Genomic DNA, 19,773 nt, shown 5'->3' with positions numbered 1-19,773 from the left:
GCCTTGAACTCAGAAATTTGCCTGCCTCTGCCTCCCAAGTGCTGGGATTAAAGGTGTGCACCACCACCGCCCAGCAGCAAGCACCTTATTTCTAATGTATCTGCCTTATTTCTAATGTATCTGCCATGTGTGCCAAAATCTATAAGTGATCAAAGGAATGTGTTATACTGCCTCACTTATAAAGCATTCTAGTACCCTCTGTAGAAGAAAATCCCAGGCACGAGGAATTGCTGCCTTAGATGTAAATTTCCATAGACAATGTCTGAAATGAAGTCAAATGTGAAGGTTCTTGCCTGCAATCCCAGCACTCAAGGCTGAGACAGGAGGACTGCTGTAAGTTCCAGAGCCTTGAAAGCCACTTGAGGCTAACCTAGACTACCAAAGAGATGCTCTTGTCTTTAAACAACAACTCTAAGCTGAGTATGCTGGTGCATGTCTTTAACCCTTGCACTAGGGTTGCAGAGGCAGGCAGATCTCTGTAAGTTCAAGGCCAGCCTGGTCTGTGTAGCAAATTCTAGGACAGCCAGGACTATAGAGAGAGGCCTTGCCTCAAAAAACAAAACAAACAAAAATTGTAAGTTTTGGTGCCTACGAACTTTTCTAAAATTTCTCCCATAAAGTTTCTATATTTACGCAGGTCTCATAGGTGCTGTGTTCATCCGTCAGTCCCTAAGTGTACAGCTCTGCTGGTGCTATAGTCCAATGATGCTGAGTGCATGGAAAATGCCTCCAGGCCACTCATCACTGTGTCTGCAGTGCTGTGCTAAACGGAGACAGCTGGAAGCCGGAAGACTAGGCATAATCTCAACTCTACTACTCAAATTAGGTTCTGAGAAAAGTCTTTCTTTCTTTTCTTCTCTTTTCTTTTCTTTTCTTTTGTCTTGTTTGTTTTATTTGTTTTTGAGACAGGGTTTCTCTGTGTAGTGCTGGCTGTCCTGGAACTTACTCAGTAGACCAGGCTGGCCCTGAACTGAGAGATCTGCCTGCCTCTGCTCCACAGTGCTGGAATTAAAGGTGTGTATCAGTACACCTAGCTAGGTCACTTATTTTTGTATCTCCATCTATATAAAAATGGATCCCACTCACCTTGAAGGAAGCTGATTGCTGAACAAGAGTAAAACAGTATAAAACTTTTCTTTGCAAAAATCTACAGTTAAAAAAGGGTGCCTGATTCTCAGAAAATTGGCATTCAGATAACATCTAATAGCTTTCTGAATGCAGTTCACTCTATTCTGGAAATAACTGGTGTAGCAGATTTACTCTAAAAGCATGGTCCACCACGCTGTACCATGTGAAAAGTGTCAATCTCAAAAAGGGACATCCTGCATATCCATTTTCATCTGACTTTGAAATGACAAAAATCTGAGGTTACCAGATGTCAGGGAAGGATTTCAGGGACACAAAAGCAGTGTATAGCTCTAAAGGGAGCACCAGGGGCTGCCAGAAGATGCAGTGTGCTTCTCAGGGCTGTGCTGGTGCTGATAGCAATCCTCATGCAAGATACACTAACACTTCTCCACTGTGGAACTCTGCTTTCTACACTGTTCTGTAAGTAGGAAAGACTACTGGTTAGTTAACATGGGAAACTGGGTGAAGGGCAAGTGAAGTCTCCTTAAGCCCGTATGAATTGGAGCTTCATTCATAATGGACATTTTTTTAAAGCAAACCAAGGGGAAATTCCCCCAGGGCATATTTGGATAACACTGTAGACAGACTACAAGGACATATAAGATATGTAAGAACTTCAGCAAAATCATCCTGTAGTCAATGTAGCTTAAGTCCAGCTGTGGCTTCATCACAGTAAGTAAGAGCCCATGAACTATGGCCATTCATAGCATCACTTACCAAAGTCACTGCTGTCATCCACAAGGATGATCTCATGAAGAAGGTGGGCCGGTGTGCGGTCCACAACACTGTGCACAGTCCGCAATAAGGCAGAAAAGGCTTCATTGTAGAAACAGATAACAACGCTAGCAGTTGGCAGGTCAGTCGGGTAGGACTTCCCCCTACACCTTTAACAATCAAAACAAGAAAATCTAGTATTTTAAGAGGTTCAAATGTCTTATTTCTTGCCACCTTGTTCAGCTTCTTTCTTACATTATAGTGATGTTTAAGCACTTAGGAAAACACTTGTGGTTTACTCTTTGCTTTAGATTATGTTAATAATCTTAACTTTAAACTTGCTTTCTTCCTTTTGGTAGAGAAATTAATGAAGTGGTTAAGTTGCTGCCTGTGTGGGGGCTAGAGGTTAATCCAGCTTCTCAGGGTTTTAAATGGAAACTCAATATGAAAACTTGGACTTCAACAAAATTTTTAGTTTTTACTCAATGACGTAAAAAAGATTTACATTAACTGAATTCTTAGATGATATAAGAGCTTTCATGGACATAACTACTTGATAAATGACTCTGAGCAACAACAGTTATCAACTTAAAGAATAAACTCCTGCCTGGCAGTGGTGGCGCAAGCCATTAGTCGCAGCACTCAGAAGACAGAGGCAGGTAGATCTCTGAGTTCCAGGCCAGCCTGGTCTACAGAGCAAGTGTTGGGGTACACTGTGAAATTGTCTCTGTCCTTCCTAATCTACCCAAAGCATTCTCTGATTGGCTTTAATAAAAAGTCAATAATAAATCTGATGACAAATTAGCTGGGCAGGAAATAGAAGGTGGGTGTTCCTAAGAGAGAGAAAGGAACTCTGGGAATAAGAAGGAAGGCCTTTGCCAGGAGACACAGGAGGAGATGAGCATAACCACAGGCCTGGAAGGTACAGCCACATGATTGATGGAGCGAGGCAGTCAGCTTAACTGAGATGAGCTAGCTGAGGGTCTGCCCAGCTAAAGCCCAAGGCTTTGAAATATTAAAAGGTCTCTGTGTGCTTACTTGGGGAAAAGTTGGCTAAGAACTAATTGCTGCCATATTAATTTCCAGTATTAATATATACAGAAAAATAATAATCTTTTTTTTTAAATGATTTATTTATTATTATAAATGAGTACACTGTAGCTGTCTTCAGACGCACCAGAAGAGAGCATCAGATTTCATTATGGGTGGTTGTGAGCCACCATGTGGTTGCTGGGATTTGAACTCAGGACCTTCGGAAGAGCAGAAGGTGCTCTTACCTGCTGAGCCATCTCACCAGCCCCAATAATCTTAATCTACTAGGAAAACCAAGGCTACACAGAGAAACCCTGTCTCCAAAAGTAAAGAAGAAAAAAAATTAAAAAAGAAACAAATCAGGAGCATACTCTGCATTCCTGGTATCTGGCACATCTCTGTGGTACCCCAAGCGGTTACTAATAAGCATATTAAAGGCGTGTTTCTGGTAGCCCAAGTCTCTCAATTCCTGATCACGTTCATTGAAAATCATACCTGAAAGAGAGTGAAGTTACACACTTTGAGAAAAGATGACACACCAGCCACTGTGATGGATGACACACCAGCCACTGGCTGGAGCCTTAGCTTCACCATTATAATCACATTACACCATACCACACTTTTCAAATCAACTGTAGGTTCAAGTTCTAAATGAGTAAGCTGAGGTCAACATCATATTCTTATCAATTTAATGCAAACCAAGTGTGCCTGAACCATGAATATCTGCTCAAAACCATTATGTTAAAAACATTTTATGTGCTAGCACACACACCTTTAACCCCAGCACTCGAGGCACAGATCACTGTCCTGGACCACATAGTGAGTTCCAGGCCAGCTAGGTATACATAGACCCTATCTCAAACATCTTATTACAATCACAAGACAAATTTATCTGTGACCAGAGAAAAAATACTGATAATATTCCATAAAAGCAACAGATTATTACATCCCAATTGACCACAGTAGGCCCCAATCTTATCAAACTTTTATACCCATGCCCTACAAAAATTTACACATAAGCTTTTATATAAAAAGGGTTCCGATGCCGGGCAGTGGTAGCACAGGCTTTTAATCCCAGCACTGAGGAGGCAGAAGCAGGTAGATCTCTGAGTTTTAAGTTCCAGGACTGCCTGGGCTACACAGAGAAACCCCATCTTGGAAAACTGGGGTGTGGGGTTGGGGGAGCGCCTATGATCTCCGGGTTCAGGGGTCAATCATCTTCCCTGTCAGCAGCTCCGGTACAGATTTAATTACAACTCTGTTACTTATGGGAACAATGGGACAGTCTAGTCTTTTTTTTGTTTGTTTGTTTTTTTCGAGACAGAGTTTCTCTGTATAGCCCTGGCCATCCTGGAACTCACTCTGTAGACCAGGCTGGCCTCAAACTCAGAAATCTGCCTGCCTCTGCCTCCCAAGTGCTGGGTTTAAAGGTGTGCGCCACCATTACCCGGCAACACTTCTAGCTTAAGTGTCACACAATTTAAAAAGTACAGACCTGATTACTTACCTAGTTCCGAGGAAGATTTTGAGAGGCCTCTATCTGGATCTTCAATGTGATTATTCATCAAATCATCGATTCTGTTTGCTTTGAACTGTGGATCTAATACTCGACCTGGACCTCGAGTAAAACGTGGGTAGAATTTTTTGGGAAATGGCCCGTGGGGCCCAGACCCCTTGATGGGCACATTCCTAAGGGGCTGAGTCACTTCACTGAAGTTAAAATAAATGAAAAGCAGAACTGTCCAAGTAGCAGATGTAAAAAGGCACCCATAACAAAAATATCGAACTGTGATGCTTCCCATTATAGACCTAGCATAGCTCAAAGGCCATCTTCAGTTTCCTAAAAAAGAAAGATAGCCATGTTAGACCTAGAACACTCCTCAATCAGCTACTGAATGCACTCACCAATTCCCAAACCACCTTACTCACCCATTGTTAACAGATTAAAAAAAAAAAAAAAAAAAAAAAAAAAAAACACAATGTGTTAACGTTTAGAAGAACAAAGCAACAAAATAGCTGACATGTTTGCCTGCCGGTTAATGAACACTCCTTCACCTTTGCTCTTTCAGTCTGGTCACTGTTTTGAGCTCTAACTTTCAAGAATAGAGTACAAGTACTGCATGTACCATGACAGGACACGTATTCGAGACAGCAGGAATGTTGTCTCATACCTATAATCTCAGCACTTGAGAGGCTTAGGCAAGATGACCCTCTGAGTTCCTGGCCAACCTGTGCTACAACCAGTGAATTCCAAGACTGGCCTCTAAACTGAGACCTTAGTTCAAAACTAAAATCAAATCCACTTCCCTTAAAAACCTCAAACACAAGCCAACAAAACCCCCATAAACAACTTGAAAAGGATAGTTCTACTTTCTATTCAAAGGTTTCACCTATCCCAGAGCCTATTCTAGTTCTAACAATTACTGTGAAATAGAGTTTTAGTAATTCTATTTTTCTCTCTCCTTAGGATGTCATGTAAAACAAAGCCAGAACCAAATATCATATCAAACAGCAGCACACAGAAAATAGCCCAAGTGAGCTAAGGACAAGGAAATGCTACCTTAAAAAAAAATCCATGAATTTACGGAGTCTACATGAGATACAACTTATAAATTACTTATTTCTATAGCCAATTAAAATCATTCCTCCCAAAAAAAACAGACAAAGCAAATTAATGATTAAACCTCACTTTAAACATTAAATTTCTTGAACAAGATTATGCCGTCAACCTAGATGGTAAACAGCTCTGTTTTTAAATTATTTGCCAACCAAGAACTACTAGACAGTTCACAAATCAAGTTAAAAACAAAAGTAATTCAAAGCTAAAGTAAAATGGCAATACTAAGAAGAAGACGCTAAAAATGAGTGACCATGAAGGGCTCAGGACTGATGAGCCACCCTGTCAGTCAGGAGTACCTTTTAAACTAAATACATACTTGAAAAATGCAGGTACAAGAAAACGTTCTGGAAGAAAGGTTTGAGAAGGCTTTACCTGAAAAAATAAGTCACAGATTTGCAACATGGGAAGGCAGATAAGTGACCTTTAAGACAAACACTGAGTTTCAACTAAGAAAGATATTTTAACTGCCTAATATCTTGGCTCAGGGGCAGGCAACTAACAAGCAAACAGCAATAAAAACAAAAGTACAACGTGTTCAGGAGGCCATGGGATGTTAAGTCAGGCCATAGGCATGTTGCTTTGACTCACAGCAGCTATGTAGCAAAATTGACATTTAAAGATGGTTCTCCTCAAGCCACTCCAGGCCTTCCTTTTCTTTTCCAATAGCACATAAAGCAGCTTCAACACGTTCATGAAAGCTAGCCAGCTGGGATAAAGTACCAGCTGATTTCCCCCACGTTCTATGACTCAAATACGTAGTGTCTTGAGCGACAGGGCATCACTCAAGTTCTAGAAGTTAACCAGGAGCAATGACAATAACTTGTAATGTTTAGGGGTTTTTGAAACCTCCAACTTCAAGAAGAAAAACATTCCTGGCACTGGAGTTCTTATGTTAACCTCTAGTGGGTGTATTGTTGCCAATAAAGGATAACACTTTTTATGTATCTATATAGATACACTTGTATAAGACAGAGTCTCTCTACATGTCCCTGGCTGTCCTGGAACTCATTACATAAACCAGGCTGACCTTGAACTAAGAGATCTACCTGCTAGTACGTCTGGAGTGCTGATTAATGATGTGTGCCACTACACCTGGGTATACATGTTTTTTTTTTAAAACTTCTACAGTTGTAGGTTTCCATATGGCTTTTTGGGGACTAGAGGGATGGAGCAAGGGAGAGAAGGGAGAGAGAGAATGAATTGTCTATGAAAATTCAGATGTAATAGGTCAGTTCTTACAAGAACACTGTCTCTGGAAAATCAGGCAGCCTAGATGGCTTACAGTCCTTTAAAATGTTAAGCCTTCATAAAAACAAACAAAGAATGTATAGGTAGTTTTGCATTTGCAAAAATCTACCCTTTGACAAAGATGGCCTTAGTATGATGTGGCTGTCTTCAGAGAAATTCTCCACTCACTTTCAGAGGCTTTTAACACCCTGGTATCAAAACCAGGACAGTTGACATCTGTTTTGGCCTAGATACAAATCCCCGCATGTGTCCGGTACATCAATCACACTCTTAAGGAATGTGCACTGGCTCCTCCCTCTGTCTGTAATTCTTTTCCTTGGGTGATTTCATAGCCACCTCCTTTTACCCGTTTACTCCCCATTCGGTATGGCCTATGCCTAGGGCACCTACCTCAAAGTACAACTCAGACACTAAACAGCACACCTGGTCTTCCCATATACATACACATAGCTACTTCTTCATCTAGCTTATCACCTTTAGCTCTTCTATATTAGAAGACAAGAAAGATTAGAGCAAGAGCCTTTGGTATGCTTGATTCCTGGCAGTGTCTCCTGAGCAGGATCTGGCATACAGAAAATATTTAATAAATATTTGTTGAAATGAATGAAAGACTGTGGAGGACAACTGTCAATATGCTTGCCAAAATGTTAGGAATTTCTAAACATATCACTACTAACTAATTTGGGTCAAGCAATACTAACTAATAGTCTGCATGAAATCATGACCACCTTATTCAACAACAGTAAAAAAAATTATACTGATCAACAGTCATATTTATTACTGGCAAAGTACAAGAGACAACTCAAGAAACCTGCCAAATTCTTAAAATTAAATAAGTCTCTGTGGTGAAAACAGGAAAGTTCTTTCCATTTCATTCATAATCTCATTTTTCCCCCTCTTGGTTGCCTGAAAAATGAAAAGGCTTTCCATCCAAAGAGCCCACCCATAGGACGTGCTGAACTCTGTCTAGAGTCTTCCCAGAGCTCCATCCTCACAGCCATACCAGCATAAATCACAAACGCTAAAATGTCTCTACATTTACTCTACCTTAGGAAGTACCTATTTCCCTAGTCATTGTATTATTGAGAACATATTTTAGGTGGCAAATCACTGTACATGAGAAACATTTATAAAATTAACCATTTTTATAATTAGCCATTACAGTGCTTAGAAGCAAAGGAGACACCAGTTTTAGGCAGGTCAACAATCAAATATGAAAAGGTACATAGCAAACACATGCCTGCTATTAGACATTAAAGCAGCCAAACAGAAATCAAAACCTGAAATTCTAATCTAATTTATTCTGACAAATGACACGTCCAGCCTACACATAACAGTCTTTGCTTTGTATCTTTGTTATTTCTTCTACTTGGCTTCAATGTCCAAGGCTGAACATATTTAAAGGGAAGGTCAAAGCAGATACATAAGGTCAATTAATGCCAAGTCAACCAACCAGTGAAAAATGTAAATGGTTATTAAGCCAAAACAGTCACAACTGGATGACAGTGTTGAAGGAATGACAGGCTCAGCCATGTAGAAGTCAGCTTGATTCTGCATTTTTCTTTCACTGGTTTGGTGGCTACTTTCAGAAGAGGAGGAAGTGAGCAAAGTACACATAGCATGATCATAGAGAAAACATCACAAATAAAAGCCAGGCAGAAAGGTGTGAGGTGAGGAGAAACTAGGATAAAACATGTGACCAGACTGGTGATTCAGGGTGCTTTGAGTGGCTAAGAGAGTACTAAGGAAAGTGGTTGGAAAATGAGAAGCTGAACATCTGTAAACAGAATGGTAATTCCAGGTCTGTGCGCTGACAGCATCTCAATAAACACTATATCCAAAATATAAGCAAAGTTGTTATAAAGACCTCACCTAGAGACCTTCGCCCACAGAAGCACAAGTAAGGCCCCAGAACAGAGGGATCCTTCCATCTTCCCAAACCCAAATGTCGGTCAGCGCCTTGTGTTAACAATAACTACTTGCTTGGATAGTTTTTAAAAAACTCAAAACTATCTCAAAAAGTTAAGGGACATTTAGATTCTGATCAATGTGAAATCTTAGACACCAGCAGAGTGTGAGCAAAGGGCATGTGGGGTAATGAAAATCAGTGTTCACTAAGAAGGCATACAGACCACAATTTGGATCCTTGGTATTGTGCAGGGTGTGGTCCTACACAACTGTAATCTCGGAGCTATGTAAAGCAGAGAAAAGCAGATAGATCCTTGGGCCTCGCTGGTGCCTAGCCCAATCAATCAGAGAGCTCTAGGTTCAGTGAGGACTATGGCTCCAAAATTAAGATGGAGAGCAATTAAAAATAACACCAAACGGCCCACCTGATAGCACAAACATCAGCTATAGTGCAATACTTATACACATCTGTTTATAATTTTAAAAACATACCACCACACTGAAGGCTTTAAAGGGCAGTTTTTCTCCATAATTTTTCAGGCTGAAAGTTTATATACAGATCAGTAATTTAGTTTTCTTTTGTTCTTTCTTTTTAGCAAAAGTAAGTGAATTCCACAGATGTTAAGTGTATATGGTATATGTACTCTCACATACATGACATGCATATGGAGATCGGAGGACAAATTGGAGGAATCTGTTCTCTCCTTCTACCAGAATGAAAATACAATGTAGTCTAACTGACCCAAATTCTAAATAAATTCAAACACCAAGCTAGCTGTCGCAGTGTATGTGCAGCACTCAGGAGGCAGAGGCAGGACAGCCAAGGCTACACAGAGAAACCCTGTCTCAATAAGCAAAACAAAAATATTCAAATACACAAATCACTGTAGGAAAAAAAAAATGAAGCTGTAATCAAACAAATTCCTCAGAAAAAAAGCAAGACCAAAGTGGGAAGATTAAAGAAACAATGAAAATCAGGGCACAGTGAGAGGCCAAGTTTTAAGTTCAGACTCCATTTTAGAGAAGCTGCCCTAAGTTTGAACTCAGGTAGACTAACTGGCTGGTATCTAGCATTAGTTTCCAAGTTACCCCCCCAACAGAACCTGAGCCTAGCTGTAGTCTCTAGGCTAATCCCCAACAACAGCAGAGTTTCCAAGTTATACCCCCAATCTCCAGGTTACACCCCACACACAAGACCAGCATCTCCAGGTTACACCTCCCAACAAAACCAATGTCTCCAGATTATTCCCAAAACCTGCACAAGCCCACCCCTGCCTAACGACCATCAATGCAGAGGGGAGCAGAAGTTAAGTTCATGATATGACTCCCAGCACCAGCCAGTTACGTTAAAGGCCACAGGAGCTTTCCAATTAGATGCTTGCACACATACATATACCCTGCTTGCTGATTACTATAAAGCCGATAGACATTCGGGGCTCCTCTCTCCACCAAAACCATCCTGTGTGATGGAGGTATGTTGGGAGGGCCCGAGCTAGCTTGAATAGAATAAAGATCCTGCTGTGAATTGTGTCATATCGGCTCCTCTGTGTGTTTTGGGGGATCACTAACATTTCCCTGGCACAGCAACGGTAAGCCGCACGCAGAGTAACTGAGTTGCCCCTAGCCTCACTCCCCACAATGAAAGGAATTAAAGACAGAAGACGTGGGCAGTGGAAGGTGAGAAGCTCCCATCTCCCCTGGCCTGGAATACTGCTGAATCCCAAAAGGGAGAAAAGTTTATCTGAATAAAATGACAATTTTATTAAGTAACAATTTAAGTATTTATACCTGAACCTGCCTGTTAAACTCTCACCTACATGAGTTCACAGCATAACATACTAAATAACATCTTCGTCTAAAAAGAATTACTAATTCTAAAGGAAAAGCTACCAGGAGGGTGCTGCATGCTTGACCATCTCACTACTGTCCTTAAGAACCTAGACAGAGATAAACAAGAAGATATTTAAAATAACTTTGGAACTTGGCCAGTATTTACATCCTGATGCCTACTTTTAATGTCCATACTGCTGTTACCAGCTGCTGCTGGTAGTTATCAGGAAATCACATTAACAGGCCTGGTTAGTGGCATCTTGGCTATGTACCCCGTCTTCATTTCAAACCCTTTCTATAAAGTATATGCAATCATTTAACAAGTGAGGCTAGAAAATAACTTTCCTAGGAAAAAACTCCATAATGTAAGGAAAAACATTTTGCTTACATTAAGCAATAATAAGTAGTCTACTGAATTTGAAGGCTTTCAATGAACTACAACAGCCTTTCCTACTCTTGGATACAAAGGGGATTTCTAGCCCAACATCTGCAAAGAAAACAATGTGTTGCTGGCACCCAGAAGGGGAAAACGGCTATTTTATTCTTATTTATTTGTAAGGTTTAAGAAAATGCAAACCCTAAGCACACACTCTCTTACTGGAGGGTCAGAGAGCATGTCCCCTCTGAGTATTTGGCTGAATCCATGGTTGTACAATCTACACCCTGTAGCACATGGCAAATGAGATGAACCTGTCTAAGAGAAGCCTTCCATTTGCTCAGTACAAAATTTCCCATAATGCTTAATGAAGTTTAAAATGTCTAGAACTTACCTTTCAGTAGTTCCTGTTGTTCTCTGTATGAGTATACGTGTTATACAAACTGTCAAAGAGCACGCATTTGTCAGCCATTTCCATAGGAGACAGGCTCCATCTGAACTCAGCTACTATCGTGAATACAATTACAGTTTACAGCTCTGCTGTGCTCATAGCCTGTGGAAGTGCTCACAGCCTGTGGAATTGCCTTTTTTTTTTTTTTTTTTTTTTTTTTTTTTTTTTTTTTTTTTTTTTTTTTTTTTTTGGTTTTTCGAGACAGGGTTTCTCTGTGTACCCCTGGCTGGCCTGGAACTCACTCTGTAGACCAGGCTGGCCTCGAACTCAGAAATCCACCTACCTCTGCCTCCCAAGTGCTGGGATTAAAGGCGTGCACCACCACCGCCCGGAACTGCCATTTGATGACAGCATGCTCGCTCTCACACAGTACTCCCTTCGCCCTTCTCTGTGCTTGAAAACTAAAAGAATGAACTCATGGAGCACCAGAAACATTTCTAGCTGCAGAGTACCGAGAGTAAGGAGTAAGGAGAGTACGGAGTAGGAAAGGTTCCAAGCAAGCTCAACTCAGACAGACATCAAATGCTCCCTAGGAAAGAGCCGCTAATGGCCCTCTACAGAAAACAGGCAGGGCATGATGGCAAATGCTTATGATCCTAAGGCAAGAGAAAGCTGGACATGAAAGGGACACGGAGGGAGAAGAGCCCCTCACCTCCATCTAACTGAAGCCTTTTATCCACTAAGAGGCAAGACCTTTGACACAGCTGTGAAGGCTGCATACACTGAGACAATAATCCTTTTTAATGAGACATTTCAAACAAGAATGTCAAAATGGGGGTTGGAAAAATGGCTCAGCCATCAAGAGCAGCGTGCTGCTCTTGCAGAGAAACTGGGTTTAGTTCCCAGCACCCACATAGTGGCTAACAACCATTTCTAACTCCTGTTCCAGGGGATTCAACACATTTTGGTCTTTATGGGCACTGTACACACGTGTTATACCAACATGCAGGCAAAAGATACACATAAAAGAAAAATAAATCTTTTTTTAAAGATTTATTTATTTATTTATTTTATGGGAGTACATTGTAGCCATCTTCAGACACACCAGAAGAGGGCATCAGATCCCATTACAGATGGTTGTGAGCCACCATGTGGTTGCTGGGAATTGAACTCAGGACCTCTGAAAAAGCAGTCAGTGCTTTCCACTGAGCCATCTCTCCAGCCCAAGAAAAATAAATCTTAAATAAAAAAAGAAAAGGATGTTAAAGGCTAAAGGTAAACTAGCAGTTAAGAACAACATTTGCTGTTCTTCCCGAGGACCCAAGTTTGAGTCCCAGGACCAATGTCAGACAGTTCTAACAAGGTAACATCTCTGCTCTCCTCAGCACCTACACTCACACATTCACATGGAGATACACATAATTAAAAATAATAAAAAATAAGTCATTTTTAAAAAGGAAGTAAAAATTCAACTAATTTTACCAAACAAATAAGGATTTTATTTTAAAAAGTGTTACGATAACAAAGACCATGTTTACAACAAAGGATGTATGAATGTTGAGTTTAACTTTCTGTTTCAGCCATAAAACTATATTTTCTGAGATTCTCACAAACAGGATTATAACTTGTAATCCTTGTTTACAGTCAACTCTAAATTTTGTGACCTACACTCCTTTGACCTGTTTTTAATCTTATCACCTTAACAGACTGTCAGGCACAATCTGAGGCACACCTCAGAAACTGCTCCATGTATCACTCCATGATCTCATTTACTGAAAAAGAAAAGAAGCAGAAGAGGAATGGTGTGCTGTCAGTCAGGAGGCTGAGACAGACTGATGGCACGAGTGCAGTCCAGCCTGGGCTGCGGTGAGTCTTCTTCAGAAGACACCCAAATCACAGATAGACATGTCTAAGACATTCAAGTGAGGTTCTCCCATAAGAAGTCCACACCCATATATAAAGCACCCTGTTTTTTCTTAAGGCCCATGTGGCTATGTTAAAAGTCTTTCTTATCAGAGATAGAAGTGAATGCCTATCACTCTATCACTTGGGAGGTAGAGACAATAGAATCAAAGGTTAATGATCATCTTTGGCTACACAGCAGGTTTGAGACCAGCCCAGGCTATAGAACTTTCTACGACCAACCAGTTTTAGAAAGAAAGAGAATAAACAAATTATACTAAATCGTAATAAAGCCCACCTATGCCTCATGCTCAGTTGTCCTAAAATTCTCCTCTTCAATGTGAATACTTCAGCATCACCTCAGCCACTCTAAGGACTTCTCAGTCCCTGCTGCTGATAGTCCAGCATTCACAAGTCTAAGGCAGTTGTTTTAGGGTTCACTAGAGGGACAGAACTTAGGAAATGTCTCCATGTACTAAGGGAAATCATTGTAATGACTTACAGTCCAACTAATCCAACAATGGGCAACCCAAGAATCTAGTAGTCATCCCAAAGGGCTATTTGTTTCAGATGGTATTCTATATGAGCTGGAATCCTAAAGTAGGTTCCAACAGACGTGCTGGCAAGTAAGGCCAAGCAGTTAAAGAAGGGTGAATCTTCCTTTTTCCAATGCCCTTCCAGAGGCCTCCAGCAGAAGGTGTGTATTACCACACCTGGATCTGGAAGTTGCTTTGTCTCAAGATGACCTTGAATTCAAAGATCTGCTTGCCTCAATCTCCTGGGATTAAAGGCGTGTACTACTTTGCCTGGGCCTAAACTTTTCATGGCCGATATGCCTCAATATCTCCAGGTCAGATCCAGGTCAGAAGCCCATGTCTTCCAGCAGCAAGATCAGTATCACAGGTGTGCCCTCCATTTCTGGATTGTAGTACATTGCAGATGTAGTCCAGCTGACAACCAGGAATAGCCATCATAGCTGTAGAATACAGAGTTCAAGGCTACTCAGCTTATTAAAAACATTCCTTAAAGTCAAAAAGGATACAAATACTACAGTACTAACATAGCTCAGATGCAGAAGAAACATACTAAGTAATGCTGCTGAGAGAAAGAAACAAACTTACACCAAAAATAAAGCAAAACAAGCAAGCAAGCAAACAAACAGGGAACTGGGGATACAAGCCAGCAAAACACCTTAAAGCACAAGGCTCAGGGCCCCTGGCAGGTCAGTGAGCCAGGGCAGGCAGAGCTGGGTCACTGCTAGTGCATCCTCTAAGCAATGGCTCTTCCACTGAGCAGCAGCAGCAGCCCTGAGTCACACACAGGCAGAAACAGTAAGAAGGTGCTGCAGTTGAGGAACAAACAGCAGTAGGGAGTGGATAGCTACCTGTGAGCCACACGCATTTCACTGAAACTACTACAGCACACAGGAATGCTTCATATTGTCACAATTTCCATAAATCTAAAGCTACTCCAAAATTAAATAATAGTTTAAGAAGTTGGGGATGTCAGCGTAGAGATGATTTTATCTGGCTAAAATCATATGCTATCTGAAATTACTCAATAAGATAAGCAATGGATGCCTAGAAATGAAAAGAACCATTAAAAGATTTCAAACTGTTACTTTTTAGTGTCTTGAACTTTTCATAATAAAATGCCTTTTTTTAAAAGATTTATTTTATGCATACGAGTACACACTTTAGTTGTACAGATAGTTGTGAACCTTCATCTGATTGTTGGGAATTGACTTTTAGGACTTCTGCTCGCTCTGGTCAGCCCCGCTCACTCAGTCCCTGCTCGCTCCAGCCCAGAGATTTAGTATTATGAATAAGTACTCTATAGCTGTCTTCAGACGCACCAGAAGACAGCATCAGATCTTACTAAGGGTGGTTGTGAGCCACCATGTGGTTGCTGGGATTTGAACTCAGGACCTTTGGAAGAGCAGTCAGTGTTCTTACCCACTGGGCCATCTCAACAGCCCAATAAAATGCTTTAAAAAAAAAAAAATGAAACCAGGCGGTGGTGGCACACACCTTTAAACCCAGCACGTGGTGGGCAGAGGCAGGCGGATTTCTGAGTTTAAGGTCAGCCTGGTCTACAGAGTGAGTTCCAGGCCAGCCAGGGCTACACAGAGAAACCCTGTCTTGAAAAACCAAAGGGAAAAAAAAGAAAAAGAAAATATGAGCCAATAATTATTCTCTTAATATCATACTTACTACTGTGTTAAGATGGGATCTTATGGATTTTGGTTTTTATGGCTAACACTAGTTCCTGGGGGAGATGTAAGCAATGTTCCCCCTCCCTCCTAAGGTCCCAAAGACAAACTGAGGCATGATTACACCTTTCACTCTTGGGAGCCAGTGAGTCTGTTAGGTTCCTTTCTGAGCACAGATGAGGGTTACTAAGTGTGATGGCTCTCCCACTGCTGCAGAGATGGAGTCCCCTCCCTTAAAATAGTTTGTAGCAACCAGAAACTCAGGTCTGACTGGTCCTACCCCTGTAGGAGGGGATGTAGTAATCAGTAAGTCCTGATAGAATGATTGTCTTCAAGTCTACACAGCTGAACTCTTTGACTCAGAGGGTAGGTATATAAAATGCATATACAATCTGGCCTTTAGCTAACTCTTGTCCACAGAGTAAGAGAGCACAGATTCTAGTCCATTTTATGACTGTATGTATCAACTATGTCTTCCTCTCTACTAACTTTTCCACAGAAAGTCATGCAGGTTTCATTGTTCCTTTGCAAAGTGTGCACTTGAACAGCAGAATACTCAGATGAGTGTGGAAGAGTGTGCACAGTGCAGTAGAGAGGACTGTGCTGTGATGACCTCCCTCTCCGAAGCTCCAGGTCTGCTCTTCATTCTTTAACTCCAGTGGTCCTCCAGCAAAGGACTAGGGAAACACACAGCATCTGGAAGAGCAATGTGGCACTCCCAAGGACTTTTGTAATACCTGGGAACAGTTTTTGTTGTCACATTATGGTTGGCAAAGACCAAGGATACTATGTATCCCTATAAGGCACAAGTCAATCTTCAACAAGTTATCCTTTTCTAATTGGTGATGCTAGAACTCTTAAAACAACATTTTCCCAACTAAAAGATTGAACTGACTGGCTGAATGAACAAGTCCAATTCCTCAAGATTATAAACTTGATGATTACCTTTATATAACATTCTTGATATGATGAAACTGTGCAGATGAAAGAAAGATTAGTAATTTCTAGGGGTTAGGGATACAGGGATCAGAGAATTCTTAAAGAGGCAAAGTGAATATGGAATCACTGTAGCAATAGACCACTATGTTTTAACTACACCAACACCAATTCTTTAGCTATGTTATGCTACAGTTTTACAAAATAATACTGAGCAGAACACAGTAAAACATATATAATCCCTCTCATATTTCTTATAATTGCATGTTGAGTCTACAATTACTGCAAAACAAAATGCTTAATTTAAAAAAAAATTGCATTAACATTTAGTTCCTAAAATGCAAGCATTTGAAAAGTCCCATCTATCTTCTCAATAAGGAACTGCTAATGATTTTTGCGTTGCCCTAAGAATTCTTGAACATAACTGTGTGTATACATGTGTGTACATAGGGACACATTCCCCTGGCTCCACTTCTCTGAAGACCTCTAACTAGCAAAGCGGCTTTTTAAAATATCATGAGTAGGTTCAGGGATTTGGTAAAATGAAGCAGATTGCCCAAACATTTTTATTTTAGGTTTATTTTTATTTTTAATTACACACACACACACACACACACACACACACACACACACACACGGTCTGCAGAGTCCAGAAGTGACTGACCCACAGGCAGTTTCAAGTCACCAACATGGGTACTGGGAATTGAACTAGGTTTCTCTGCAAGAACACTACTTCCTCTTAACCACTGAGCCATGTTTCTAGCCTTACCTGAAAGTCTTACAGGTCAATGAATTGTAAGGGCTTTAAGACTAGTGTAAGTTTAATTGTAGGAAAACAGGCTGGGGCTCTGCCACTGAAAATAAACTTGTCAGGAAAGAACTAGACATGGTAGTTCACATTTACAACCCCAGCACTTGGGAAGCTGAGTCAGGAAGAATGACAATGGTTCAGGCCAGCCTGGGCTACCGTGTGAGACCCTATTGGGAGGTGGGATGAAAATTGCTAGCTAGTGTCTTTAAGCAATTCTACCACCTAGCTTAGGAAGGAAGTCCTGACAGCTGTGTACAAAATGACTTGGGATAGAGGGAGAAAATGTTTAAAATCAAGGAGTCAGTGACAACAATCACAAGGAGAAGCCATCTTGGCATGACCTTGGGCTGTGAAACTGAGTGGGAAAGGTAAAGCAAAGACCAACTATCTATACTGGTCAGCATGAAGGGCATCACCTAAGGAAGAAGAGGCTACAGCACCAAGCTTTCAAGTCTTGATGACCCAGAACAAGGGTCAGGAGTGAGCTGTTAAATTCAACATAGGGAGATGACTTCACATTGGAATCCAGGCTTCACACAGAAACTTAAGGCACATGGGAACTCCAGCTGAAGCTCCATGGAAGCCAGTGCAGAGCAGGTTTAAGTCACGAAGGTAGAGCAGGTGCAGAGGAGAGACACTGAACAGATACTCTGGAGAGCATAGGAAAAGACCTCAGAAGGGTTCCAAGGGACATCCAGAAGATGTGCTGACAAGCAATACGAAAGGCCACAAAGGTTACTAGGGACCATGCCAGACGAGTGTGAGCTCGAGATGGAGCTGTCAGATCCAGCAGTTAGTACAGAGGCTTTTCAAACATGAACTAAGCAATTCAAACCTTACATAAACCTTACTTACATCCCCAAAAAATGAAGGCAGAGAGACTATTTGCCAGGATTCTCTAGAGTAACAGAAATTACAGAATGGATTTCTCCATATATAGACGGGGGGGATTTCTTAAGAGTACTCCAGCTAGTCCAACAATGGCTGTGTACTAATGGAAAGTCCAAGAATCTACTTGTTCAGTCCACAACGCTCAAAGTCTCAGCTGTTCTTCAGCATACACTGGGATCCTAAACAAATAAGCTCTAATGCTTGCCAATGAAGGAATATATCTTCAAATACGTGAAAAAAGCAAGCAGGCAAAGAGAGGGCTTCCTTATTCCATACCCTTGTAAAGGCTGCCAGCAGGTTTTGGAAATATATGGCGCTGACTGTAAGACAACATTGTGACTGTATCTGACCCCATTCAATTATACTATTAAAATAATACAATAAACTTCATGTTAACTATACTTTACAAGAAAAATAGTAATATAAAATTATTAAGAAAAACTGGCAAGAAACAGCAAAGAGATTGCAGGGCCAACAAATTTAAAGTATAAACCACTGTGTGCTGACATTTCAGTTGCACAGTTCCGTGGCAGGCACATTCTGAGGGTAAGAAAGGCTTACTTCCTGTTTTTCTTGAAGCAGTATTTCAAATTAAAGAAGAAATAAGTCTGAAGTAATTATTCTGTTGGGCGCACCGACTGGAAAGCGTCTCCAGGGTCTCATTTTATGTTTGAAGACTAGCAACCAACCAACAGGACCATGGATGGCTCTCAAAGTAAAAGGACTAGACAAACTCTTTGATGTGAAAATGAAGTTAATCCTTCATAAGCATGCTAACATTCACCAAAGGGAAGGATCTGACAGATAGGTGGCCGGTCTTTCTAAGTTTATATTTAATGCACTAGTTTGGGGTGGGAACCATACAAGGTAATTTTTTTAACAAGCATACTGCAAAGAAACATGCATCTTTTCTGTATTCCAGCCTCCTGTATGGATGCGGTCTAAATCCTGACCCACAGACGGACCGCAGTAACAACCATAAAGATAAAACCGGCATTTTTTTTTCTGGTAAATCAAAACCCCGGCTGGAGGTTACGGCCACCGAGAGCTCGGCCCCGCTCAGTGCCCATCACTGCTGCTGAAGCCGGTAGCAACTCGGACCTCCCAGGCCACCGAGTCTGCTATAGCAGCCGCGTCCCTTCAGGCCGCGGCCCACGCTCAGGCGCCGACGTAGGCCGCGCGGGGTCAAGCGCCGCGGGCCGCTACTCACCGCGACACCCGCAGGCCGGGATGGCGGCGCTCCGAGGCTCCGGCTGTGGCATCTTCGCTCCCGCCACGGCCCGGGCCGAGCCGCACGAGCCGCGGCGCGCGACGCGGCTCACCACACGCAGCCTTGCGGAGCCGCGCTCCACGGCCCGCGTCGCGGCCCGCGCGCCCCGCCTCCGAAGATGAGGTCACCGCCCGCGGCCTGACGTCACGAGGACCAGACTCCGCCCCGCCCAGCGTAGAGCTCAGCTCTGTGCCATGGGGCCTTAGTGAAGTTCACTCCAGGGAGAAGCTTAGATGAGGGGGACGACTTTTTCATGGAAAGAATGTGAGGGAGTTTAGCAGATCTAACAAAATGATAAGGTTTTGGTAGTGGGTCCAGTAATGCTGCATTACATTGACGGATAGCTAAACTAATCCTGTCATCTCAGCCTGCTATTCAGCCAAGACTTTTTTTAAAAAAAAACCTGCGCTGTCTGGTAGAGCAAGGGGACATATGTAAGGAGAAAATTCTGTGTCCCTTATTTCTAAGAAAGCAGCATTTCCTGAACCAGTAAATTGTTTTAGC

General features: G+C 41.7%; 1 protein-coding gene across 3 annotated transcripts in view; it reads right to left on the bottom strand.

The window, feature by feature from the left end:
* Galnt11 (polypeptide N-acetylgalactosaminyltransferase 11) overlaps nt 1–19,374 on the bottom strand; it is a 38,114-nt gene extending 18,740 nt beyond the window's left edge. For 2 of the 3 annotated variants that reach the window (XM_031380224.1, XM_031380227.1), the window contains exons 1-4: nt 19,210–19,374; nt 4,382–4,714; nt 3,246–3,369; nt 1,846–2,012 (exon numbers count right to left, since the gene is read on the bottom strand). In XM_031380224.1, coding sequence (XP_031236084.1) covers nt 1,846–2,012; nt 3,246–3,369; nt 4,382–4,676 — 586 coding nt within the window. In that variant the 5' untranslated portion in view covers nt 4,677–4,714; nt 19,210–19,374. Of the gene's footprint in view, nt 1–1,845; nt 2,013–3,245; nt 3,370–4,381; nt 4,715–13,918; nt 14,123–19,209 lie in introns of those variants that run through there. The other variant, XM_031380226.1, reaches the window with a different exon arrangement.
* Nucleotides 19,375–19,773: the final 399 nt, after the last annotated feature.

Source organism: Mastomys coucha, unplaced genomic scaffold (genome assembly GCF_008632895.1).
Source record: "Mastomys coucha isolate ucsf_1 unplaced genomic scaffold, UCSF_Mcou_1 pScaffold19, whole genome shotgun sequence".
Classification (NCBI taxonomy): domain Eukaryota; kingdom Metazoa; phylum Chordata; class Mammalia; order Rodentia; family Muridae; genus Mastomys; species Mastomys coucha.
The sequence above is the reverse complement of the archived record's forward strand: the minus strand, read 5'-3'. Positions and strand labels throughout refer to the sequence as shown.